Source organism: Setaria italica, chromosome III (genome assembly GCF_000263155.2).
Source record: "Setaria italica strain Yugu1 chromosome III, Setaria_italica_v2.0, whole genome shotgun sequence".
In the NCBI taxonomy this organism is placed as follows: domain Eukaryota; kingdom Viridiplantae; phylum Streptophyta; class Magnoliopsida; order Poales; family Poaceae; genus Setaria; species Setaria italica.
The window spans coordinates 48,319,914-48,344,533 of NC_028452.1; the positions used below are offsets into that span (position 1 = coordinate 48,319,914).

General features: G+C 42.6%; 1 protein-coding gene and 1 long non-coding RNA gene across 2 annotated transcripts; both read left to right on the forward strand.

Moving 5' to 3' along the window:
* Positions 1–5,748: 5,748 nt before the first annotated feature.
* LOC101770130 (calmodulin-like protein 5) lies at positions 5,749–6,787 on the forward strand. Its single transcript, XM_004963053.2, has 2 exons — positions 5,749–6,270; positions 6,368–6,787. Exons 1-2 carry the CDS (start codon positions 5,935–5,937, stop codon positions 6,551–6,553), a joined length of 522 nt encoding a protein of 173 aa, XP_004963110.1. The 5' UTR covers positions 5,749–5,934; the 3' UTR covers positions 6,554–6,787.
* Positions 6,788–20,237: 13,450 nt separating this feature from the next.
* LOC111256586 lies at positions 20,238–24,244 on the forward strand. The gene is made up of 2 exons (XR_002676629.1): positions 20,238–20,523; positions 23,913–24,244. It is a non-coding gene; the product is annotated as an uncharacterized LOC111256586 (long non-coding RNA).
* Positions 24,245–24,620: the final 376 nt, after the last annotated feature.

Consider the following 24,620-nt stretch of genomic DNA (forward strand, 5'->3'; position numbering starts at 1 on the left):
TATTTTAAACCCCTGAGGAAGCCTGTACACTCACACACATCTCAAATCACAACACGTCTCACCTACACAACGTATGTAACTTAACATGCGAGATATTTTCATTTGAATTCACCCGTGGAGAACAGTTTACCAACTGTATTAAAGCTTGAAGGAGTATTAGTACTAATTGGAAAACCGACACTGCAAGGCCTCCGGGAACGATCAAATTTAGGCAGATTTTTTGGTTTTATGCTGTCGAGTTTGGTTTCTTTTCAATCTATGAATCGATGATGGATTGCTTAGGGTGTTCTTGTGTTCGTGGTGACCAGATTTGCATGCATGATCTACCGATGAGTATGACATATTGTTATGATCATACCCTTAACCTACTTGAGCTAATAGAGGTGATCATGACAAGATCTTTCTTGTGTAAGGTAGGGAATTTTGGGATCCGGACCAAAAATGTAGATTTAAAGATACTTTTTACTAAGATCATATCTATGTTGTTTTGCTATACATTCTCAGAATTACAACATATGCATAATCTAGGTTGCTCTAAATTGGTTACATTTGCTCTATTTGTTATATGCCTATACATGCTTAGTAGATTGGATATGAATCTTTCATAAACACCATATAAGTTCCACAGATTGATAAACCTTAAGAGAATATTTAAGGGAAGAGTTCCGTATACTTGCGGTTTACAAATTGACGTGCTAATAGCCATTAACAACCATGGTTTACAAATTGACATGCTAATAGCCGTCAGCAACCATGGGACAGCAGCTCCTCCACGCTCCCCGGTCGGGCGACAGACTCGTCGGCCTAGTACATTGCTAGTATGAACTAAGAGATGGCACGAGCGCGGGGTGCCGGCTGACCGAGGGCACAAGATGTGATGTGATGGCACTCCGAGACGACCAACCCGGCCAACTTGTTGACCCAGTCAGCACCTCACTCAGACTGCCGACGACGCAGTAATGTGATACGAGGAGGTAGCAGCCACGATTATTGGTCTCACTCCAGTCGCGCTCAACTTTACCTACTCTGTCTCTATCTACTCCTGCAGTACGATCAGGTCCAGGTCGTACGTCGTTGTTCAGTTGTTCTTTACCGTGGCAGCGTACCAGTCCTACCACTCTGCGTGGTGCGTACGCTTACCTTTACCAACGACGATGTGGATCGCTCCGTCCCAACTCCCAAGGACCACCCACGGCACAGTTCGTCGTAAAACCAGTTCGCCAGCCAATTCATTTCATAGGCGCCTTTTAGATCCACAAAATCGTCAGTAGCTTGCTAGTTCAAAATTTACCGAATTACATCAGCTAATTCATTACATAGTTGTTATCTACTCCCTCCATCCCAATTTACAATTTATTTTAGCTTTTCTAGATACATAATGCATCTAGGTGCATGCGCAAAGCTATGTATCTAAAAAAACTAAAACGAATAGTAATTTTAGGACGAAGGGAGCAGTTAGCTAGAAAGACTTTACCAGCTGGACACATTAGCTGGCCTCGTTTGGATCCAAAGCACTGTATATGACGTGCAAATTCAGCACAATGCAATCACCTGGATTCGTATTTAGTGGAATTAATCAATTTCTATTATCGTGGATAATACACGCACGGTAAGATTTCTATGAGTAATAACCCCTAAAAAAGCGCTACGAGTTCTTGTTGCTCATTGTAGGCACACCAGTTAGGAACACAAGGTCTGAAAACCGTATAGATGGATAGACTAGAAAGACGGCGCCGCGTTGCCGCGCCAATACCTGTTGGCTATGACCGTATGAGTTACCTTCTTTACTAACTATATCGTTTGATTTTTTTTTATGCACACACACGAAGCTTTGACTTGTAGAGACAACCGATTGATGTACTATTTGATGCACATTAGCTTGTTAGAGAATATGTTAGCCAATGTACCTGCAGCTTGGCTCGGCATAATTGCTGTAAGAGCAGCAATTCGACAAGTATTACATTTTACAGGTTTAGGAATGGACAGCTTTCTCAAACATATTCATAGACACTACCATGTTTCTTTCTCTCCATTTGTTAATCGAAATGGAACTGTAATCTGTAGTTCTGTACATAACTATACATTTTTTTTATGGAATATCAACCTATTTCTAAGCTTTCATTTGTCAATCTCTAACTTGTTAGATGAAAACAACTTAGGCACATCAAAGTCTAATATAAGCATACTACAAATCTTGCAAGTATATATAAGACATGGCTGTAACCTTTTGCCTGTTTAATGTATCAACCGAGCAAGACAATGAACACGCTAGTTGCTAGGATTTCAATGCATGATATGCAGTCGAGATATCACTGTATCAAGCTATCAATTTGATTGAGAACATTTTTTAAGGACACAAGGATGGAGTCAGAGGAGTAGATGAGTATATCAATCCTGAAGACTGGGGAGTTTTGCTGCAAGATTTTGTTGTACCTGCAGCTTGGAGCCATAGACGTCCTCAACCTACTGCCACAATCAGCAGCGACATTTCGTCGAGCAACTTGTGTGCGTGCTCCAGAACGCTCTCCTACAGCTCCACCTATGGGGACAGCTCACCTACATGGCACAGCAGTGGAGGTAAGAGCCTAGAGAGTAGCCGGGCATCTCAATAGACGGCAGATCCTGCTTGCCGCGTGCTGCGATGGTCGCGGGTGCCGCTGTGCCTGTGCCTGTGCGGCGCTGGACCCCTTGCGCTGCGGGCTGCGGCCTCGGCACCCGATGCAGCAGCATTGGCGGATAGCTCGCCGAGCTGCGCCTTCTCGAGCACGGCCGCCCCGCATCGCTCCCCCGCAGTTGTCCGCCGTGGGTTCGGCCTTCGCACGCATCTCTTGGATTGAAGCGGAATCGAAGGGGGATGGCCAAGGTCTCGCCGGACGCGTGGCGTAGCTCGGCGCTGGCGGAGCTCGACTGCTCGAGCATGAGGAAAGCATGTGTCCAGTCGCTGCTCTGGCTCTCCACCGTGGCTCCGCCTGGAAAACGACGGTGAGCTCAAAGTCCGAGATCAACGACCAGAGTAGACGCTGGCTGAGATCCCACGGCCGGAAAAATCAGACGACGTGGCTAAACGAGCGACTGAGAATGGCCCGTTCCCAGGGTCACGTTTCGTCTTATAGAGATGTCCACGGTTTGTTGAAGAAAAATCAGCAAAAAAAAAAAAGGAAACTAAGTACAGCAACCTAATGGCCCAACCCTCTAACAAACAGTCACAACTCACAACCGACGGATGCCACTTCGAGGTGATTGATGATAGTCAAATAAGTTTTAAAGGTTTGGCTGGAACCATGTCTGAATGATAAAATATTTGAAGAGTAGAGACACCCTTTGTTTTTGTTATAATGATATTCGAAATGATTAAAAGGGATACGAGGATGTTTGGTTCCATTGATTCTGCAGTTTTTCGGCACCGATTTTTACCGCCACAGTCCGTGGCGCACCGGTTTGTATGGCTTTCTATAGCCATCAACCAAGCAGCTCCTGTATCTCTTTCTTATTTTTTCTTTTCTCTATATGAAATTGCATCCCATAGCAAGATTTAAATATCTTTGGCGATACGACACACAATGCAAGAGGAATTAAACATACAAGATCTAAACCTCCCGTTGCATACAAGATTTGAACATCCCACTGCAATACAACACCTATGCAAGTGGAATTAGAGAGTGTTCGGATCTGTGGACTAATTTTTAGTTCGGGTCATATCGGATGTTTGGATACCAATTAGAAGAACTAAATGTAAACTAATTATAAAAATAATTGCATAAATCGTGGCTAATTCGCGAGATGAATCTATTAAACCTAATTAATTCATGATTAACACATATTTACTGTAGCATCACATGGTCAAATCATAAACTAATTAGGCTTAATAGATTCGTTTCGCACATTAACCTTCATTTATACAATTGGTTTTGTAATTAACCTATATTTAATATTCCTAATTAATACCTGAACATTTCATCTGATAGGGACTAAACTTGAGTCCTGCCTCCAAACTGGGAGACCAAAATTGCAGCGACGGAGACCATTCCGGATCAGATCACGTCACGCCTTACGTTTCAAATGGAGCCATGGATTCTTCTTTCAAAAAAAAAATTTGGAGCCATGGAGGGAGTACGTTCCGTGCCGCAAGCAGTGAACACGACAGAGCAGGGCTCAGCAGACGGTTGGGGGCTGGAGGAAGACGACGACGGGGGGGAATCCGCGGCTGTACGCGTCGAGGCGGACACCTCATCCCCCCTGTCGCCCTACAGCCGCCGCCCCGCCAGCTGTGCACAGCTCGCCCGCCGCTGCATGGTCATGGAGCTTCTCCTCACCTGCAATCCGTCCGTCCATGGGGACGCGCTCCACCTCCAGGGATTAATTAACAATCTCCACGCGTGCTGTCTCTCGCGTGTCGAGTCACCAGCTAAGCGTGTGCAGTACACTCCGGCACATTATTATTATACTAATCCAAGGCCGGATCCCAATAAGACGAACTACATCCGTCCGTTTTCTATGTCTTGAATTCAAACCCGTGAGTGGACGAAATTTGGGCCCGTTCCTTCGTTTGCAAGAATTTGGACTTTTGGAATTGTTTCTTTCATATTTCTTCTTGTCCAAACAGAACGAAAAGAAGACGATTTGAGCTGAGCCGAAAATCCATACCTCCCTTATCCATCCAGAGTATATGGATCGATTCATAAGAATCGGATGATCGAACTCAAATTCGATCGCCTTCCTTACTTCACTTGCTATGATGGCTAGTTCAACAGCCATGATTTATCAGGGTATATGGAATGTCGCTACTAAGGTTTGGAGGAGGTAGGCTAGGGTTTTTCGCTTGCCCCGAAATGGCAGGTTTGAACCAAACCGAGTATATATCAAGTTTAAAGAGATGTAGGATTTTATTGGTTGCCATGAGCAGTAGTATCGAATCCGAGGAGAGATAGTTGGGTTATACATGCTGAGGTGTTAGGATATTTCGAATCATAGTGATAGATCCGAATCTAGCAAGTGGGGGATGGATGGGCAGGTGGCAAGTTACCACGACAAGAGAGACATGAGTGAGACGCTATTGTACATGGGTGGCGGTGGACCGGAGGTGGAAGCAAAGGGGAGATATTAGGAAGGGTTGAATGTGCATAATTTTAATGATATATAAAAGTAAAATAGCGGGGTACAATAATAAGATTATAGAAAATGCGGGTGCGCCATGTGAGGAGAAAAAGAAAAAAAAAAGAGGAATACGAGCAAATGAGTTACCAGCACCAATTGTAAGCCCGGTAGCAACTGTTTTACTTGTTGACTCCGTCTAATCACTGACTGACAAGTTGGTCCCTTTGCTTGAAATTATATTCATACTTTTCCCTGCAGCTAAAAGGAAAAGCAGATCATTTGGAGTACGTACACATTTCTTTTCCGTTTTCCAAAACCTGATAATGTCCATTATCCACAGCATTTGACAGGTAGAAAGCACAAAAAATGCCTTTTCACCGCAGGATTATCGTAGCACATCGCGTTTCATTCAAACGTGTTTTCCCTTCTTTTTTCCGGTCGTGATTTCCCGCCGCAGATTTTCCTGCGCCATCCCGTTGAACGCATATTTGTGCAGGCAAAGAATATATACGCTGATCTCCATTTTGACCAAGTATACCTAGCTGGGGCCCACCGGAGGCGGAGGGCGATGAAAAGTCAATGCCATGCCAGCTCCTCTCCTTCTTCCCGTTCAGATTTCAGACCGCCCCTCCGTCCACTATAAATCGGCCGGCCACCCACCTCCACCGCCGCACTAAACCCCAAGCTTCCCTCCCTTGTCACTTCTCCGACGACGCTCCCTCTCTCTGCACGTCCGCCGAAGCTAGCAGCAGCTTCTCAAAGCCTGCTCTGTTCTGCTCTGCTCACTGCCGCTGCGTCGATCGAGCTCTCGTTCTCGTAGAGACACGTACCAGCCGCTCCATGGATCTGCTGAACCCGGAGCAGATCTCGGAGTTCCGCGAGGCGTTCGCGTTCTTCGACAAGGACGGCGACGGCTGCATCACGGTGGAGGAGCTGGCGACGGTGATGGGGTCGCTGCAGGGGACGCGGCCTAGCGCGGAGGAGCTCCGCGAGATGATCCGCGACGCCGACGCCGACGGCAACGGCACCATCGACTTCGCCGAGTTCCTTGGCCTCATGGCGCGCAAGACCGCCGGCGCCGGAGGGGACGGCGACGGCGCCGACCCCGACGAGGAGCTCCGCGAGGCCTTCAAGGTCTTCGACAAGGACCAGAACGGATACATCTCCGCCACCGAGGTACGTTGCGTTCTTCTCTCTGCCACCGACCTGTGGGTCCTCCACCGTCTCTCATCTCTCTCTGACTGACATGCGGCCGGTTCTCCCTGCGTTGCAGCTGCGGCACGTGATGATCAACCTCGGCGAGAAGCTGACGGACGAGGAGGTGGAGCAAATGATCCGGGAGGCGGACCTCGACGGCGACGGCCAGGTCAACTACGACGAGTTCGTCAGGATGATGATGCTCTCCGACGGCCACGGCGGAGGCCACGCCGGAGCCGCCGCCGTCACCCAACACCAATGAATCCGTCCGGTCCGTCCATCTCTACGGCGGCGGCGGCCGGCCATATGTAGCTAGCAGGCTAGCGTTCCTTTTCCATCCCATTCCCAGCCTCCATTTTCTTCTCCGATGGAGCATCTCTCTCTCCCTCTCTGTAGTTCTCGTGTTCCTTCAACGATTATTCATTGTCTGTAGCTGATGATTAATCAACGATTTATTGATCGACTCGTCAAAGGATGACGACTGGTGATTGATTAAGAACGCACGTAAAGTGCCATGATCCTGACTAGCCAGCAGAGCGATGCAAGAGGAGAATAGTATAGAGTGTGTGCTCCGCGTTGGGCGTTCAACCCCGTTGAACATTGCGAACGCTGATCGCATTTTCGTTTCGTTCGATGGCAAGAAACAGAGTAGGTTTACCAATGATCCATGCAGGCTTAGCAGCAGTATTTTATTTGGGATTTCGTTTGACCCACCGACCGACACACGATGCCAACTGGGAGAGGACTTGTCCCCGGCCCTCTTTTTACATTTTTACCATCTGTCCTGGTATTGTTGACATCGAGGACGTTTTCACCGATTTGACTCTACCTTAGCTGTCATTTATTTAGGCAAAATAATCATTTCTGTCCCAACTTATAGAATGGCTAATCTAGTCCCTCAACTTTTGTATTTGGATCAAATGTACTATGTTGCAAGAAGTTCTAAGGAGCAACATGAAAAAAAGAGCAAAATGAAAGAAAAATGAGGAAAAAAAGAAAGAAGAAAGAAAAGAAAAAGGAATGAAAAAGAAAAAATAATAATAAGAAAAAGAATAAAATGCTCCTCGGTTCTTTGAGCCTCATTAAAGTCACAATGCTCTCAAGATTAAGGATTGATCCATACTCAATTTTCCAACGATGTGCAATCCGATAACGAAGACTTCATTTGTGCATCGGGATCATTCATTTGCCACTTGCACGTATTCACTTATCTAAATATGTGTGTTTCATCCCTCTCCCTCTCCAACATTTATTTTCCATGGTCTTTTTTACAAGTCTCAGTAATCCCAATAGATCTCTCTCTTAGTTTAACAATATTTCAGATATAATATTTTGCTAGGATTGTTTTATCTACCAAGCTCCACATAAGCCTTCTACTTTCATATATGAGTAGAATAGGTTGAAAATAATTCAGTATAGGCTTGAGTCACTTGATGAGATGAGTGTTCCATGAGTTGTTGCAAAAGAATCTCACTTGTGTTAGATTTGCATCTTTTTAAAAAAAATCTTCGCGATGAAACAAGGTAAAGGTCTAAAGTTCACTTAAGTTCAAGGGTATTGTATTTATTTTATTGCGGCATGTTCTTTATTGCTAGTATATCTTCCATGATGAAAATTATCCAATCACAACTTAAACTTTAATGCTAAATACTTGAGAGAACAATATGTCTTGTTATGTATAACTGAGTGCAAGGACGACATCGAAAGGTAATGCTGATTTCCTGATCAAGCAAGTATCTTGAACTTACTCGAGGACGAGCAAGGTTTAAGCATGGGGGGATTGGTGACGCTCGTTATTTACACACTCTTAGTGCTATTTAAGTGGTGTTTTTATAAATATTCTCATACTAACCCGCCACTTGGCACCTAAGATAATCCCGGTTTCGCATATACATTGTATTTTGAAGGATATTCTATTTTCGCAGGAAATTGGACAAGACCCTGGACGAGTAACAACCTAGAGAAAGACGAAGGCCAACTGGCCCAAAAAGGGCCTAGACCGATCAGCCTATAGAGGCCTAGGCCGATCGGCCTAGGGTCCTCAGGGCCCCGATCATGCTCATCTTTGGCGATGACTCCTCCAAAAATACTTAGGGGCTAAGTTTCACAAGATATGGCAAGTTCACATTAGGATCAAAGATGGAAGCAAGCAGGACTTTGGAAAGATATCAAGATCCATCCTTATCCTAGGCTATCAACGTGCAATTCTTGTATGCAAGTAAAAATAAGTTTCCATAGCATCAAAGAAGACTTGGCAATGAAGAAGGACGCGAGAGACCACAAGGAAGGGCCAGGCCGATTGGCCTTAGGCTTTCCTTGCTCCTCTCGCCTTCCTGTTTTCACCACGCTCTCCCCAGACTACAAGTACCCTGAAAATTCACCGAGCTTCGGCATCCATCCACGAGAACTCGACGAAATGAAGGACATCCACTAGAGGGAGCTGAGGGCCACTGCAAGTCTTTGAAGTTGTCTAGGAGATATCTTAGGTCGACCCTAGCCACCGTGGCCTCCCTGCGCAGTTGTCTCATGGTGGAGTTCAGAAGCTAGTTATGATCATCAATGGTATGTACTCGGTGGTGATGATCTAAATAATTCTATTATATGAGCAATATTCTTCACGTCATCCGATATATTTGTCTCCTTTTATGCTTTCTTCTTATCATGAATATGCTTGTTCCTTAGTCTAATTTGAGGTTAGACTTCATAGCATGATTTATGTAATCATGGTGATTAGATCTAGTATGTTGACCCTTTATGATATTTAGACATGTTCACTTGTATTCATACCTTTAAACTGCTTGTGCTAATAGAGAGGATCGTGACAGGATCTGGCTTGTGTAAGGTGAGAGTTTTTGGGAGGTTGACCGGATGTAGTAGTTTAAAGATTGTTTTGGATGAGATGCATGTTGTGCTTGCTTGTTAGCTAGAACTACAACTAGAAGACGATAGGCTCTTACTACCCTTGGTGGTGTTTTATCATATACATATCTGTGGATGTGATCTATCTGTTCTCATGATTTACCTTTACACCAAGGTTACCCTCTTTATATGCAATCTATGCTTCATGTTAGGATTAGATCCGTTAGATTAGATGTAAAACCCTAGTTAGTTCGCTGCCGATCCACGGATTGATCAACCTTGGATGGAATACTCTGAGGGAAAAGCTACGATGATTCGTGCGCTTGCGGTTCACAAACTGGCGTGCTAACTGCCGCCAATAATGCGCTGTCTTACAAGCACAAAGCACACCTTTCCAAAAAGGTGATGCTCTAATTTCCTAGCAGCGGAAAATGTTTGGTTATTGTTGTATTTATAGTCCACAATCTTCTTCCAAATGACGTTATCACTAAGGTGATATCTATTGATCCATGAGGCCAGGAGGCAGAGATTTAGATGCTCAGGGATCCCCAACCTCCATGTTCTTTTTTTCGCTAAGCTGTACCAGTTTGAGAGGTGATATTTATAATTACCTTAAAGTCATGCTATAAAAATTAGCCATATTAGAGTTAATAATCTCAATAGCCCATTTGGGAAATTTGATCACCGACAAGAGGTAAATAGGTATATTGGATAAGCAAGCTTTAAAAAGGGTTAGTTAACCAGCATTGACCAACAATCTACCCTTCCATCCTGCAATTCTCTTAATCAGTTTATCTACTACAGCTTGTATGTCTTCTCTTTTCAATTTAGAGTGATACAAAGGAATGCTAAGGTATTTGATGGGAAAAGTTTCCTAAATTACAGCAGAAGAGCCTGGCATAATCATTGCTCTCTTCCTCTAACATTCCTAAAGTTAGCAGGTCACTCTTGTTATAATTGATTTTCAGAAACAGGCTAGGAGCAACTTGAAATGGATAGCCTGTGTTTGATTGTTTCTCAAGAACAACAAAGTGCCATCTGCATATTGTAGACTAATGATCCCACCTTCATAAACATTAGTTAAGAGCTCTGCAATTAAATTGTGGGCTGCTCTTTTGAGGAGCATCCTAGAGAACACATCAGCTACAAGGTTGAAGAGTAGGGGGATAAAGAGTACCCTTGCCTTAAACCTTTTCCTACAGAGAAATGACTACTATTTTTCTCATTAATCCTGACATAGACAGATCCTCATCTAGTCACTCTCAACCATTTCTCAGAAACATCTAGATTTGAGCTTTTCCTCAAGGAAACTCCAATTCACTCTGTCGTAGACTTTTTCATAGTCTAGATTTAGAATTATCTCGGCTTCTTTTCTCCTGGCAACATCATGAATAATTTCATGCGCAGCTACTACACTTTCCAAAATGTATCTGCTTTTAATGAAGACGGCTTGATTTAGAGCAATCGGTCTGTCACAGATTTTTATCAGTCTATTATTAAGGGTTTTGCTAAAGATTTTGAAACTACAGTTAATTAGAGCAATGGGACGAAATTTCTTGAGGTCAGTTTCATCTGCTTCCTTAGGAATCAAGGTAAGCATGTCATAGATGAGTCTTTCTAGGTTTAACTCATCTTTCTCAAAGGCTCTCACTAGGTTCATGAAATGAAACTTGATAATATTCCAGAATTTTTGTAAAAGAGGAAAGGAAAGCCATCCGGACCAGGAGCCCCATGCGCACATGATCTGTAGATGGCTTCCCTAATCTCCTATTCAGTGAAAGGGGCTTCTAGCAGAGTATTCCCTGAACTAGAAATCTTAAATCCTTCCTCAAAGTATGTGATATCAAAGGTAAAGCAATTAATAAATTGTTCCTAATAGAGCAATAGGTCAAAAAAAAATAAGACCCTCATGGACTACTAGTGTACGTGACTCGAGTTTCATTTCACTTTTCCATCAGGTAATAGCTTGTTTTCAACTAGATCAGATTATTATAGGCAGGAAACCAAGAAATATACCAACTTTCATTTGAAACAGCGAGCTTCAAAACCTTGTATACCACCAAATAAAATAAAATCGAGAACTGGTTATCCTTATGGAAGGGTGGTGTCATAAAATTAAATCATATTGGCCTGCCTTTTATTAAAAAAGACAAAGCCCGAACCCAGGAATACAACAAAGCAAGTCTTCTTTGGTTTCAAAGTTAAATCTTCTAGTCTCTAAAACTTTTGAGCTAGGTTATATTAATTGTTCGATCACCATATAACAAGATAGCAGATTATTTTTACAAAAGTATCTTCAATCTAGAAATATCGTAAAATATCAATATGTCCATGCCTTTGGCCACCCCATGCTGACATACAATTGCTCCCATCAAAATTGCAATCCTTCTGACCTGCTTGCTAGGTGTAAGTCGATCTCTAATGTTGTGTTCACATTATTTCTTGCTTTTTGATAGTTGATTAATTAGATGAGTAGAATAGCTAAGCATTCGATGAGTTGTTATTACTCAATGACTAGCTAGATGTTCGTACATTATCAGGGTTTTAATATAAATGATAGTTTCTAAGCTAGGACAGTAACGGTTTGGTAACTCTTTTTATCCTAAGCCTTAGGACTCTAACTTTCTAATATCACAAAACAAATGAATCTATAAAGTATTATCTTTACTAAGTAGTAACATACAAATGCATGTAAAGATTAGCCTACAAGAGACCCTACAAGGTGGAGGATGTGCAACCTACTACTACCACCACCACCACCAACGAAGGTTTCTTAAGCAGTGAAGATGAGTATAATTGCTAAGTATCTTTTCAATGTCTAACTTCGCTACTTAATGATGAGATGGTTTTGACTTCTTTAGCTATATGATGTGTGAGAGGGTTATTCTTTTACGCATGCCAATCGACAGATTCGGACAAGTGGCACCTATATGTATAGAGTGAGTTGGAACAGCTAATTTATTTTTTTTCATTTTCCTCAATAAGTGTATAAAAAATAGGTAGATTGACAATGATGGAACCTTATGTTGTTTTAAATATCATATTTTAAAAAAAAAATTGTAGCCAAATTTCACCTATAGATCCTGTTAATATTCTAAACAACTTCTATTTATCTGAGAAGTACTCCCTCCCTTTAATATTCTAAACAATATTTTGGCCACCAGTTACTCTATTAATATTGTAATGTAAAAAATCATAACCATAGGTAAATATTATTAATTATAAGAATATAATATCATCAATTTTGTGTGATCACTGTCAATTAAAGTCTTAATTTCAAAGTCGATTAATGTGTTATATAATATGAATGGGTCGGTGGATGGGGTCAAATCAAACCGTGCCGGCTGCCTTAGCCTCCCATTTCAACGCGAAAGGCCCACTACCGTGTCAAAGGCATAAGACTTCTTGGACCGGACCGTGTCTTCGCTGGCCGGTGACCGGCCGGCCCGTCAGTCCGTCGCCTGCCTGCATGCAGTCTGCACACGGCATTGCAAGCTCTGCACACGTGTCAGCTGCACAGCTCAAGCTCAACGATGCAAGTCGATAGCAGCAGCAGTCGTTGAGAGCTAATGTTGAAGGGTGCAGCAACTCTTTGACATTTCAAAGTCAGCGAGATCTCCTTCGCGAGGAGAAAGAAAGAGTATTGACCAACCTCTGTAGCAGGAAAGTTTATTTGTTTTTAAAAAATGCTTCCTCGGATCGGATGATAAATATTAGTTCATTAGAAAAATATGGTCTCATATACGATATTGCGAGTAGCAATATCTTCGTGAATATTTGTATACTTTAATACTAAATCTAGTAATATTAAAAGGAAAGGTTAAAAAAAAATCGACTTAGGATAAAGATATTTGCGTTAGAGCGAAGTTGAGGTTATTAAAAAATTCTAGAGCATTTTTTTTTGACAGAATTGTTACATGTCTGACTGCACCTTTATTCGTGGCACGTGTGCACACACGTATGAAGACTTGTTCATACGTGAAACAAGTCGAAACCAAGAAGAAGCTAACACACACGTACGAGTCAAAAAAAAATAATTAAATGGACCTTGCATTGGACCAATGGAATGCAAGCATCACGATCACACTGTACTAACTGTTGACATCTACATACGCAGCAAGTAGTAACGTATACAGTATACTCGTATACGTAGTAGCCTGTGCACGTACATCTATACAATGTATATATACGGACATGAACCTGCTAGCATGCAGCCGAGCTACGTATACTGCCAATACTGCAATTCAATTGCTTCCGATCGGCAATACACGTTACCTGCTGCATGCTTGCTGGCTGTGGCCGCACAGGCTACTACTAGCTAGGCGCACTACTACTAGCTTAGCTGCCTGCATCTGCATGGTGTGAGCTCGCTTTCAGACAGTTGCAAGGACCGGAACGGAGCAGCGAGCACGCAGGGCATCTACTAGCTAGCTAGCTACATACATGACGAGGAGGACCACCGCATGCTCCTGAGATCAGATCAGATCAGACGGCTATAGATGAGCTCGCTACTCGATGGACGCCGCTCCTGCAGCTGCGTGCTTGCTGGGTTGGTTGTATTGGTTGGTATACATACACATCGCCGTCGATCGTCTGAAATGACCCTGGACGCGGCGGCAATGATGCGCAAGGCAATTCGACAGCGATGGATGCCCCAACCCTCTTCAACTCCTGCTGCTACCTGCTGTTAATACGTTCATATACAGTATATGCATACTCCATGCATGTAGGATGCAAGAGAGAGACAGAACTAACGACGTATACAGATCAGAAACCTGACACTCACATCGATCTCTTCCTTCAATTCAGAAGATGACCTGCGGCGTGTAACGCAGGAGTTATGGGTACTGTTTGTTTCCTTCATGAATTATATAAGCTGGATCATATTTAAGATAGTAAGTTGAAAAATCTTCGAGATCATGAGTATCTCATTTCAGATTATTTGTGATCCTAAAATATTTTTTTTACTATAGTATCCATAACCTATAACCCAACTGAATCTGCTAGCTTCGTGGATCTGCAGGCAAGGGTGGAGAAGGGGACACGCAACACCGAACGCATGCATGCTTCTGCAAGGGTAGGATCGGTGAGTTCTTGCTAGTGGTATCATTAATTGCATGGACGCGCGTGCTCGTATAAAGTTCGTTGCTTGCAGATACTACATTTATATATACGTATATGTGTGCACTAGATAAAAAGATCTTTTATCATTTATCTAATAGTTTATGGACGGAGTGCGTGGATGCGATGCAAACAAAGGAGCGAGTAGCTAGCCCTGGTACCAAGGGCCAAGGGACAAGTAGCTGGAGCTCGCAGCCGCCCATGGCTTTTGCATTGCTCCTCATGCATGCGGGTAAAGAGGAGCGCGCCGGCCGCTGCATTTCTATGCAGCCATGCATGCGTACCATTGGCCATTGGGCACTGCCATGCACGCCGCGCGCCCTTGGCCGGCCTGCTGGACCACCACTCATGCAACTCTCTCTCTCTCGATCTCTCTCTCTCAATATGTATATGTGTATACACAGATATATCATCTACAGGTAGGTGCTTCTTTTCAGCGGAAAGGGCAGTTCTAACTGCCATAGACTTGCAGGTGACAAAGCTTTACCAATACGATGGCATGGTGAGAACTGCTCCCTCCGTTTTTATTTACAAGGTGCACACGCATATCAAGATTAAAACTTTGAACCAATAATTTAACTACTAATTTTTTATTTTTATAATGCAAACTTTATATGATTGGATTCATAATCAAATATAATCTACAATAATTATAAGTTTATAACCATAAATAATATAATATAATATAAGATAAATGAATGGTGAAAGTGTTATTTGGAAGATCGTGCCACGCCATCCCATACCTTATAAATAGAGCCGGAGGGAGTAATGACGTGCACCCAAAGGGGAAAAAAAAGAGACCTACAGATCCGAGAGGACACCACACCACGCATCAGTGTAGCGTAGCTGGCCGGCCTGTGATCGATGAGCTAGGAAAAGGACCACACTGCATGCAATGCATAGAGGGGTCCTGGCCTGGAGCTTGGTGGTGATGGTGGTTATATTGCTACAAAAACGTGTGGCCTTTGTGGTGCCTCGTTGTAAAGCAATGCAACAAGGTGGGGATGCATGATACTTGCAGTACATTTTACTACACAGGTCTCCTAGCTTGGCTAGGGTTTTCCTTGTGGCCTTTGGGATGGGAGTGTGTACTGTGCCGCTCCATTTCCAGGAAGAGAATCCTTACCAGTTATGAACAGGTTGCTCTCAGACCATGAGCATGATGTGACCTCTCATCTAGCTACATGCACGTCATATCACAGCTTGCACTGGTCAACTTATTACTGACCCACAATGCTAGCTCCTAGGCACCAACATGGATCCACCACTTGCATTAAGCTACTCCCATGTATACTCAATGGTGATTAGATTAGCTTAGCTTTGTTGTATCAAAAGATTAATAGCTGATTGATCTGATGAGAACAAACTAAACATGCAATGGGTACAAATGTTGGCCACTTTATGATTTCTAATGGACAAACATTATTCTCTAACTTTAACCATGAATACATGAAAATATGTATATTATTAACAACGTAAAATCTATTTTGCTACATGCATCATTGAAGTAGTTTCACGATGTTTAATTATTTTAGTTGAAATGGTATTACCCACTAGTAAAGTGTCATCTTGCAAAGTGTGTCAATATCCAAAACAACATATATTTTTCATCATAAGGAGTAGGGTACAAGAAATCATTCATAAGAGTTTGTAAGGCATATATGTTTTTTGTTGAGCATAGAGGATTAAAAAGTGTACGCAACCATGACAATATAATGGTGAAGAAAAATGACTTTGATGACCATGTACTTTTAATATCCTTGAGAATAAGCTGCGCAAAAAAAATATCTTGAGAATAAGAGAGAAGAGTTTTGGGTGTGTTTACTTAGGCCCTGTTTGGAGAGGGGGTGCTAAACTTTAGCACCCCACTTTTTGGCACCTTTTAGCACTTGGACTCCCAAATAGGGGTGCTAAAAGGGGTGTGCTAAAGTTTAGCACCCCTATTTTCTTTAACACACACAAGGGGTGCTAAAAGGTGCTAATGGGTGCTAAAAGTGGTCCCAAGCCCATTTTTTCCCTGCTGCCCCCCTCTCTCTCCTCTCCACTTTTCCCAAGCCAGTTATAAATGAAGGCAATATAGTCATTTCTCACCCAATGTGCTAAACTTTAGCAGTGTATCCAAACAACCCCAAGTGCTAAACTTTAGCACTCCATTTGAGGGTGCTAAAGTTTAGTACTGTGCTAAAGTTTAGCATTGTGTATCCAAACGGGGACCTTAGCTGATGAACCCTGGCCAAAACAAACTTCATAAATGATGAAAACAGAGGGATAATTCATGAGGTCAAAAGAGAGGGAGGAAAATCATCAAAGGCATATGTAAGCACTATGAATTTTTCCCGGAAACAAGCAGCTACCGTACCTTCTAGATCCACTTCTCCGTCTGTAAAAATAATCAAAAAGCTATGCTACCTAGGTTCCTCTGATGCGTAGCTCAGTCATGCATGCTCAACATATTTTTTAATGGAGCTAGTAGGGATAGTGTTCAAGCGAAGTCGCGTCTCGATGCCCCTCGCCAATATAAGATGAGAGCATTGGAAGCATAAACTAGTTATCATAGTATAGGCCTGCATCTGATCCTATTGCTACGCATGCCTGGCATGGTTTGCATAATGCATGCGTGTCTCATGCACCGTTCAGCCTGTACAAATAAAAAGAAGCACTTTTTTTTTTAAAAAAAGAGCACCTCATGCTGTTGGAAAACATTGTATACTTGCTATTGCTGTGTGGGGTTTCAATTCATTATAGCAACAGCTGCGGCCTTCTCAGTTCCAGTTCTAGCAGTAACTTATCTGGTGAAATTTCATAAGGAGGAACTCGTGAAAACTTCTGTGAAATAAAACAGAAAACAACCCTGAATCATGGTTAGGAGAGTTGTATACACAGAGGTTAGGAGAATTGTCCAATCACGGTTCATCATATACTGTATGTACTTGTACATTATTCTACTCCTGGTAATAGGATGGATGGTGTTTCTCTACCGTTGAAGATGTGTGCCGTTAGCCGATGTGCCCTAGCGTAGGACAAGAATGGGATCTGGAGTTTGTGCGTATTGTTTAATCAACTGTCCGGCCCTCACACACTGCACCTCGTTCTGATAAAAGGAGTAGTAAAGAACACGGAGGTCTCCCTAGGTGTATGTGCCATGCACAGGCACGCTGGCTCATTGCTCACTCTTGATCCTGTGCAGCCCAGCACCAGCAGAGCAGGAGCAGGCCTCTCGATTGATCTGCATTGTGCCGCACCCTAGCTACTCTGTCTCTGATGCAGACGTGCTCTAGCTACCTAGCCAAAACCCTACATATCTAGCCTGGCATTATTTATTATATATATTATATAAAACAGCAAACAGAAATTTAAAAATTTTGAAAGAAACTAATTAGGAGTATTAAACATAGCCTAATTACAAAACTAATTGCACAACCCCTAGGCTAAATCGCGAGACGAATCTATTAAGCCTAATTAGTCCATGATTTGACAATGTGGTGCTACAGTAACTATTCGCTAATGATGGATTAATTAGGCTTAATAGATTCATCTCGCGATTTAACCTAGGGGTTGTGCAATTAGTTTTGTAATTAGACTATGTTTAATACTCCTAATTAGTGTCCAAACATCCGATGTGACAGGTGCTAAAATTTAGCACATGCCTCCCAAACACCCCCTAACTGGTGCTGGCATGGTACACACCATCACCGAAACTTGCTTGCCATGGACACACTACTGCCATCGTGCCATGGCTTTCCTCTATAAATACAGGCCCTTGTCCATCGTCCACGGCAAAGGTCCAGAGCTAGCCACAGGGCAGAGTTATAACTCCATCTAGCCTGTTCTTCCATTCCTTCTTCTTCTTCTTCTTGGTCTTACTTGTGTGTCTAGTGTTCTTTGTGAATTGAACTTCTTCTTGGATCCGCTGTGTTTCTTTTGTTAAATCTCTCCAGGCACATTCTCTCAATTTCGTGTTTAATTTCTCTCCTTGTACTGCTTCGCATTGGTAGTTATGGATCTTAGCATCTTTGAGTCAGTGGGATTGTGTTTCTCTTGTGAGAGGAAGAAGTATAGGACATGATTTGGGATATATGCATTGTGCAGCACAAATGCTCATGTGAATGAGTGAAGCTGCCAGCATGATCTAGCTTTGGTTGGCATCATCGGCACACCCACAATCATCAGATTGATTTGCCTGGTGTACCTGCAAATCATTGTTAGATCATGCATGACAGCCTCATTTCTTCACAATGTTGAGCATATATACTCTATCTGCGAAACTGAATGGTTTTAGGGTAACTTCTTGATGATGCCTGGCCCTTTTCTGCTACTACTTTATTAATTGCTGAAAGTGCTATGTAGTCATGCTTCAGGTTTTGGAGTACCATCGATCCATGGAGGAGCCGCTTGACAGGGAAAGAAGTACATTTTTCTCTGAAATATTTCATCTACAATGAAGTACTTGTATTATTTCTTAATATTAAGAATGATAATTTTCCATGTAGCATTTCTGCAATAAGATAGCCTAGGTGGTCTTGGTTGGAATTTTCAAGCTTATATGATGTTTCAAAGATAATTTTTCACGCGTAGCATTTGTCCAATGAAATAGCCTAGCCTTTCTTGGATGGAGTATGTTTATGTGAGTTCCAAGCTTATAATCATGTCTGCCAATCAAATATTAGATTGCACCTACTACTAATTTTTTATCGATTGAAGAAAGAAGCATAGTTTAGTGACCCCTACCTCCTAGCCAGCCACCTAGTTGTCTCTTTGATTCTGTGATCAGATGTTTGAGTAAAATGTCCAACAGAATCACTTGGCCACAGACAGTTACCACTACACTAGTACCAACTTACTAGTTTATATGGAGATGATGATTTGATAGATGAATATCAAACCAAACTCTAGCCTATGCTACATATGATTCTGCTTGTTTAATTTAGTATATCGAGTATTATTTCTGTTCATGTTTTAACATCTAATTAATGACAAATATTCCCTACTGCATGCTGCAGCACTGTTAAGTGTTAAAAAAAACTTTAGTTGATTTATCATGAACTATATATACTATAGAATGTAGGGTCATGCATCTTTGTCCAATTGTCCTTATGCTCACATGTATTAGTAGAAGATCAGCCAATATCTAAACAAAGGATCTCGATCTGCATAAAAGGCTATAGGTGCGATGCATGGAGCCCAATTCCAAGCCAAAGCTAGCTAGGCACCCAAGTAATGGTCTTGTCACTTTCTTGCTTCCAAAGCCGGGTCACTGTTGGTGAAGAGAGGTTCATGTGCCACAGTTGCAGTTCGTTATTAACTGTAGATCAGAGTGCAGATCGTGGGTAGTGTCAGAGCTCAGATCTTGGTATGTTGTGGATTCAGCGTTGATCATGCATTTTTTTTTTAGTTTCATCCAACAATATGGTCCCAGGCATAATGGACAAACTTGTAGAATGGGCATCTTATTTAGGGAGATCAATGCATGATCTGCTGTTAAGTCTCTTTGCAGTGATAGCAAATTTTATATTGAAACCCAAATCCTTTTTCATTTCCAAAAGGCCTTTTTTACAGCTACATACGTTGCAGAAAACTATTTTTGATCTCTATGGCAAGCAATTATTTAGATTTGGATGCAGTAAATTTCTTCTAGCATTTTTCACTAGCAATTGATTCAATAATGATAAAATTACAATTGCCGTTGGTGAATATTTTTGGGTAGCAATTTCTGCAAACACTTACATACTGTCTGTGTGGACCCCCCACCTGATATACGGAGGAGCTCATCAGATACCCATTTTTTTTTCTGTACATCCGTCAGCTCCACGCCTCCACGCCGCGCCCTATCTCCTCCAGCTCCCAGGCTTATCCTTGCAAAAAACATCGTACAAAAAAGCACAGGAAAAAGATCAAAATTATATGAGGCAGCAATTCCAGTCTCTCACAGCTCGGTCTTCTATATATCTCGCGCCCCCCCCCCCCCCCCTCTCTCTCTCTCTCTCTCTCTCATCTGATTCTTATCTTCTTCCTGCTCTTCTTCCTCCATTAGAGGGTAGTGGTGCACCACAAGTTGGTGAAGCTGCCAGCATGATCTGATGGTATGATGTATTTACCTCTCTTTGCCTGATTGTCATGGACGAATTCAGGATGAGGGGGAAAGAGGAATATGAGTCAGGTCATGCTGTAGTTTCATCTGCTGGTGGGAGCACATCGAAAACCCTACCTGAGAATTCCATCGATGCATCGAAACATCGGTGGGTGTCTCATCAGGTTAGTTCTTGCAGAATTCATGCTGCACCTGGATCAGATATGATCAGATTCAAATCAGATATAGGTGTATGGATCAGATCAGGTCAAGTTTCTTCAGTTGAAGCTGATTTTATGAATACTCTGCTAATTTCTTGCTTTACGCCTTTGCTTCTCTTTCAATTCTGTTATGCAGAGGGTGTATTTAGGATTTTGTTTTGCACTAGGAATCTGTTCTGATTATTTGGATCTTCCTTTGATTCTTTCTTATACTTTAAAGCTGAACAGTGACAAATTGATGCGGTATGCTAGCGCCTGAATCCTAGTGCTGTTTTAAAGAGCATGAAATTGTTCCAATTCAATTGGATTCTTGATAACTTGCCTGAATCGATAACTTGAACTGTGCTTTAATTTGCACACATGAGATCTGACCTCTGTACTAGAATGCTACGCATGCTCCCTCATATTAGTACATATATGTACAAAGGTTTGTGTTTCTTTAGATTTCCTTTCTGGCCCTTCTAGGTAACATTTGTCATCTGGAAATCGGCAATTGCCCATAATCAGAAAGAAGGAAATAATCAGAACCAAGTGTCTAAGCTCTGTGTTTACCCTTATGTGTATTCTAGCAGTAGAAGCCATGCAGAAGTTCCTGTATTTGTAAACTGGTCTGTACGTGAACTACAATGATTGTGCTTCTGTTTGGGTTCAGTACATACTTGCACATGAATGCAGGAATCGTCCTGTGTGAGAATATGGGATATACTGTTTTCATCAGTGTGGCTATGATTCACTGCGATCCTGCTCACAATAATGTAGATGGAATGATGTGTGATATAGCAAGGCATGTATGTATATATGATTACTTCTTGTTGATTAAGAAAATAAATGAATAAGCTGTGTGGGGAAAATAAGGGCATTTGATTGGACAGCTGAGAATTTTGGGAGATAATGGTTGCTTGCAAGATATGCCTACACGAGTACAGCTGATTGATTGCCTCTTTGCTTGAAGGGTGAAACTGCTGTCCATCTTTTCATGACCCCCTTGCATGATTGCACGCACTTTTCTCCTCTTTTGGGCCTTGTACTATGGGGGGGGTGGATATTTAGTACTCCATCTGTCCGCCCAGCTCAAATAAAAATGAAATGGTCTCTTCCTGAGGTTTTCTCTTTGTACTTCTTGACCTTTCCTTGCAAGGACATTTCTCTCTCTGAAATTAGTTGGAGTTTTTTGTTGGCATCTCTAACCACCACCCTCTCCTCTCTCTCTCATGCCATGGCTGGGCATGGATGATCCAAGTACTAGTGCACCCGTCACTCTGCATGGTCCCTTGGAAGATTCATGGGCCACACACTGCACATACACATGCATGAACGCAAAGCTCCAAGCCCTCCTTTATGGCGATTTGGTTGGGTGGCCAGTTTGTTACAAGATGCCCACAGGCTTGTCCTTTCCAATGCTCCTTTCTCTGTCCTTTGCCTGTGTATGTGTTCCTGCAGCTTTCAGAGGGAGAGGACGCTCCAGGGCACCATCATGCCCTCCATCTTCCCCGTCACACCGTGCGTGCAATGTGGGTAGTTTTGGAGCTGTTCCTCTCATGAATGACTTGGGACCTTGGTGGTGTGTGGATGGTGGCGTGGAGTGCTGGCCATGCAATCGTGTGGCTCCAAAAGGTTGCCGGCCGGCCGGCTTTGCTACCTGCCTTTTTTTTTCCCCCTCCCATCCATCTACATATGCCAAATGCCTTGGCTTTATCCAAACTCACCGGCGTCTTTTTCTAAATTTTTTCCCTTTGCAAAAAAAAAGTGCATGGACTACATGTAATGTTTTTTTGCCATGCCACAGTGATGCATCATTGTTGTCCCTTGTCGTTGTAGATGGATGGGTCGCAATTTAAAGTTGGATCATTGCTTGGCGCGAGCAAAGTAGCTAGAGTTTTGGAGAAGATATATGCATCGCTCTTACTGTTGTAAACTCATTGAACTGCTAGTTTGCGCCTGTGTGCACGAGCGCCAAGGTCCCACTGACAGGAGGAACGATGCAGCGAAATTTTCTTGGAGCATTGGGCGGCCTTGGCCCAACAAGACCAAATGGCCCATTATGTGGTTGGACCTAATAGGCTGTGCAGGGATAGTTTTGGCTCACACAACTCATGTAGTCATGTTGATGATTTTCCATCGGTGTTCCTTTATCTAAAAACACAAGTGCCCAACTAGTCTACGACACAGGGAATCATGAGGTGACTGGCGGGGAATCATATTACGTTCTCCCAGCAGAACATGGGACCGGAGGCGGCCTCAGAATGTTCCCTACATTTTTTCAGTGGGATGATTCTTCTGTCAACCAATGTCACAATCAGCTTCCACACCCCCACAACATGCGTACAGCCAATGCGATCGATCCTTCTCACCATCCGCAACCGCGTGATGGTGTGGCCGTCGGGAAGGATGAGGGTGCGTCCTACCCAGTGCCACTTGGTTCCCGTTTGATTCCTTAATGTCTGATTTTTTTTTCATATTCAATTTCAATCTCCAGTGGCTCGACAGTGGGAATGTGGTAGGAGTAGTTATTGGTAACCAATAAAAAAATCTGTTTTTTTTTCTGGTTATGCTATACGGAGAAGCTGGATTGATTCCCTCAAAAAAAGCATTTGAGATTATATGGTGGATGGTGCTGATGATGGTGCACTTATTCCGTGGATTCAGGGGAGGTGATATCCATGCTCCTGTTCATGTGTCTTCAGGATTGCCAATCATTTTTCTCAATTTCAAATTTGATGCGCTAATCACAAGTAGGCTAACGGAGGCCGAGAAAGGTTTGATTCCTAATAATTTCTTCCCAATAGTCATTGTATGAGTTTCAGGGTCCTCTCATATGAATTCAACAAAATCCTTCATTTCTTAGCTTGAATCAGCTTTATAAATATGGATTGCTCTCTTGATAACGTGCACCATGAGTGGGTGCCAATGCTTGTATTGTGACCCAGATGATGGGATTCTTGCTTCTATATACGACCTGTAAGTGTCAATTGAGCTGGACCAGGTATTTGGTTTGAAACCTCTACTTCTCTGGGTTCAGCTATTTGATTAAAACTTGATGTTATAGGATGCTGCAAGTGATACAACCTAGATGGGCACATATGTTTTCATAGACCTGTATACGTCCTAGCTAAGTAGCTAGTCCAATTGCATTGCTCCGACGAAATCTCCCAGTAATGTAGAAGTTATATGTATACATGTATTTCTTTGGTCGAGGCTGGTTAGTTTTTGCATCTTAATGGACTGGACCTGTAGTATGTGCATGGTCAGATTACGATTGGAAATCCAAATGTGGTGCAGAAATTCCTCTATTATCCAATTTTCAATTTCAATCTTGTTCTTACTATTAAATTTCCGTCTTCTCCTGCGTGCAGATCAGAGACCGATCGACATGCAGTGCCTGATTTCCACTAGTTCATTAGTAGCATGGTGGATGCACATGTACTCATGATGGCCAGGTTCAGGTTCGGAGTCATGTGCGGTGGGAAAAAAAAAACCAGGAACGGGAGGGACGATGCAGAGAACCAGAAACTTACCCTGTAACTCTTTTGTGATTCAGGCGCATAGTGAGGCTGACATGTTGCATGCGTTTGCCACAATAGGAAGGAGTCCCTTCTTTCACGTTATCTAGCATTATGGATTGGCTTATACTTTTCCTACACAATAAGAGACTATCAATGATGATCGACTGAGAACTTCCATTGCATTTCCTTTGTGGTTTGTTTTGCAAGAGGGGATTTGGTTTTGCAAATTAAAGAAGCATTTGAGCACGATTGAGCGTGATTAAGGGCATATTTGTTTTATGCTAATTAAATATTGCCACAACTAAGATTAGTCATGTACTAGAGTTGTTAGATTTTATAAGTCGCGACGAAACCATATGCAAAGAGCACTAGACTGTAGTTTTTCCACCCCTCTCAACTTCTGCAGGATGACAAAGAGAGAACATAAAAGGCATAGAGAAAATGTCACTCCTACAGTTCTACTCTACCACCCAAGGTCCGTCCTTTTCAGTTTAATTCCAGCCGCTTGCATGATCCATTGCGCTGGCCCGTGGGCTGTGGCCAATGTGGCAATGTGTT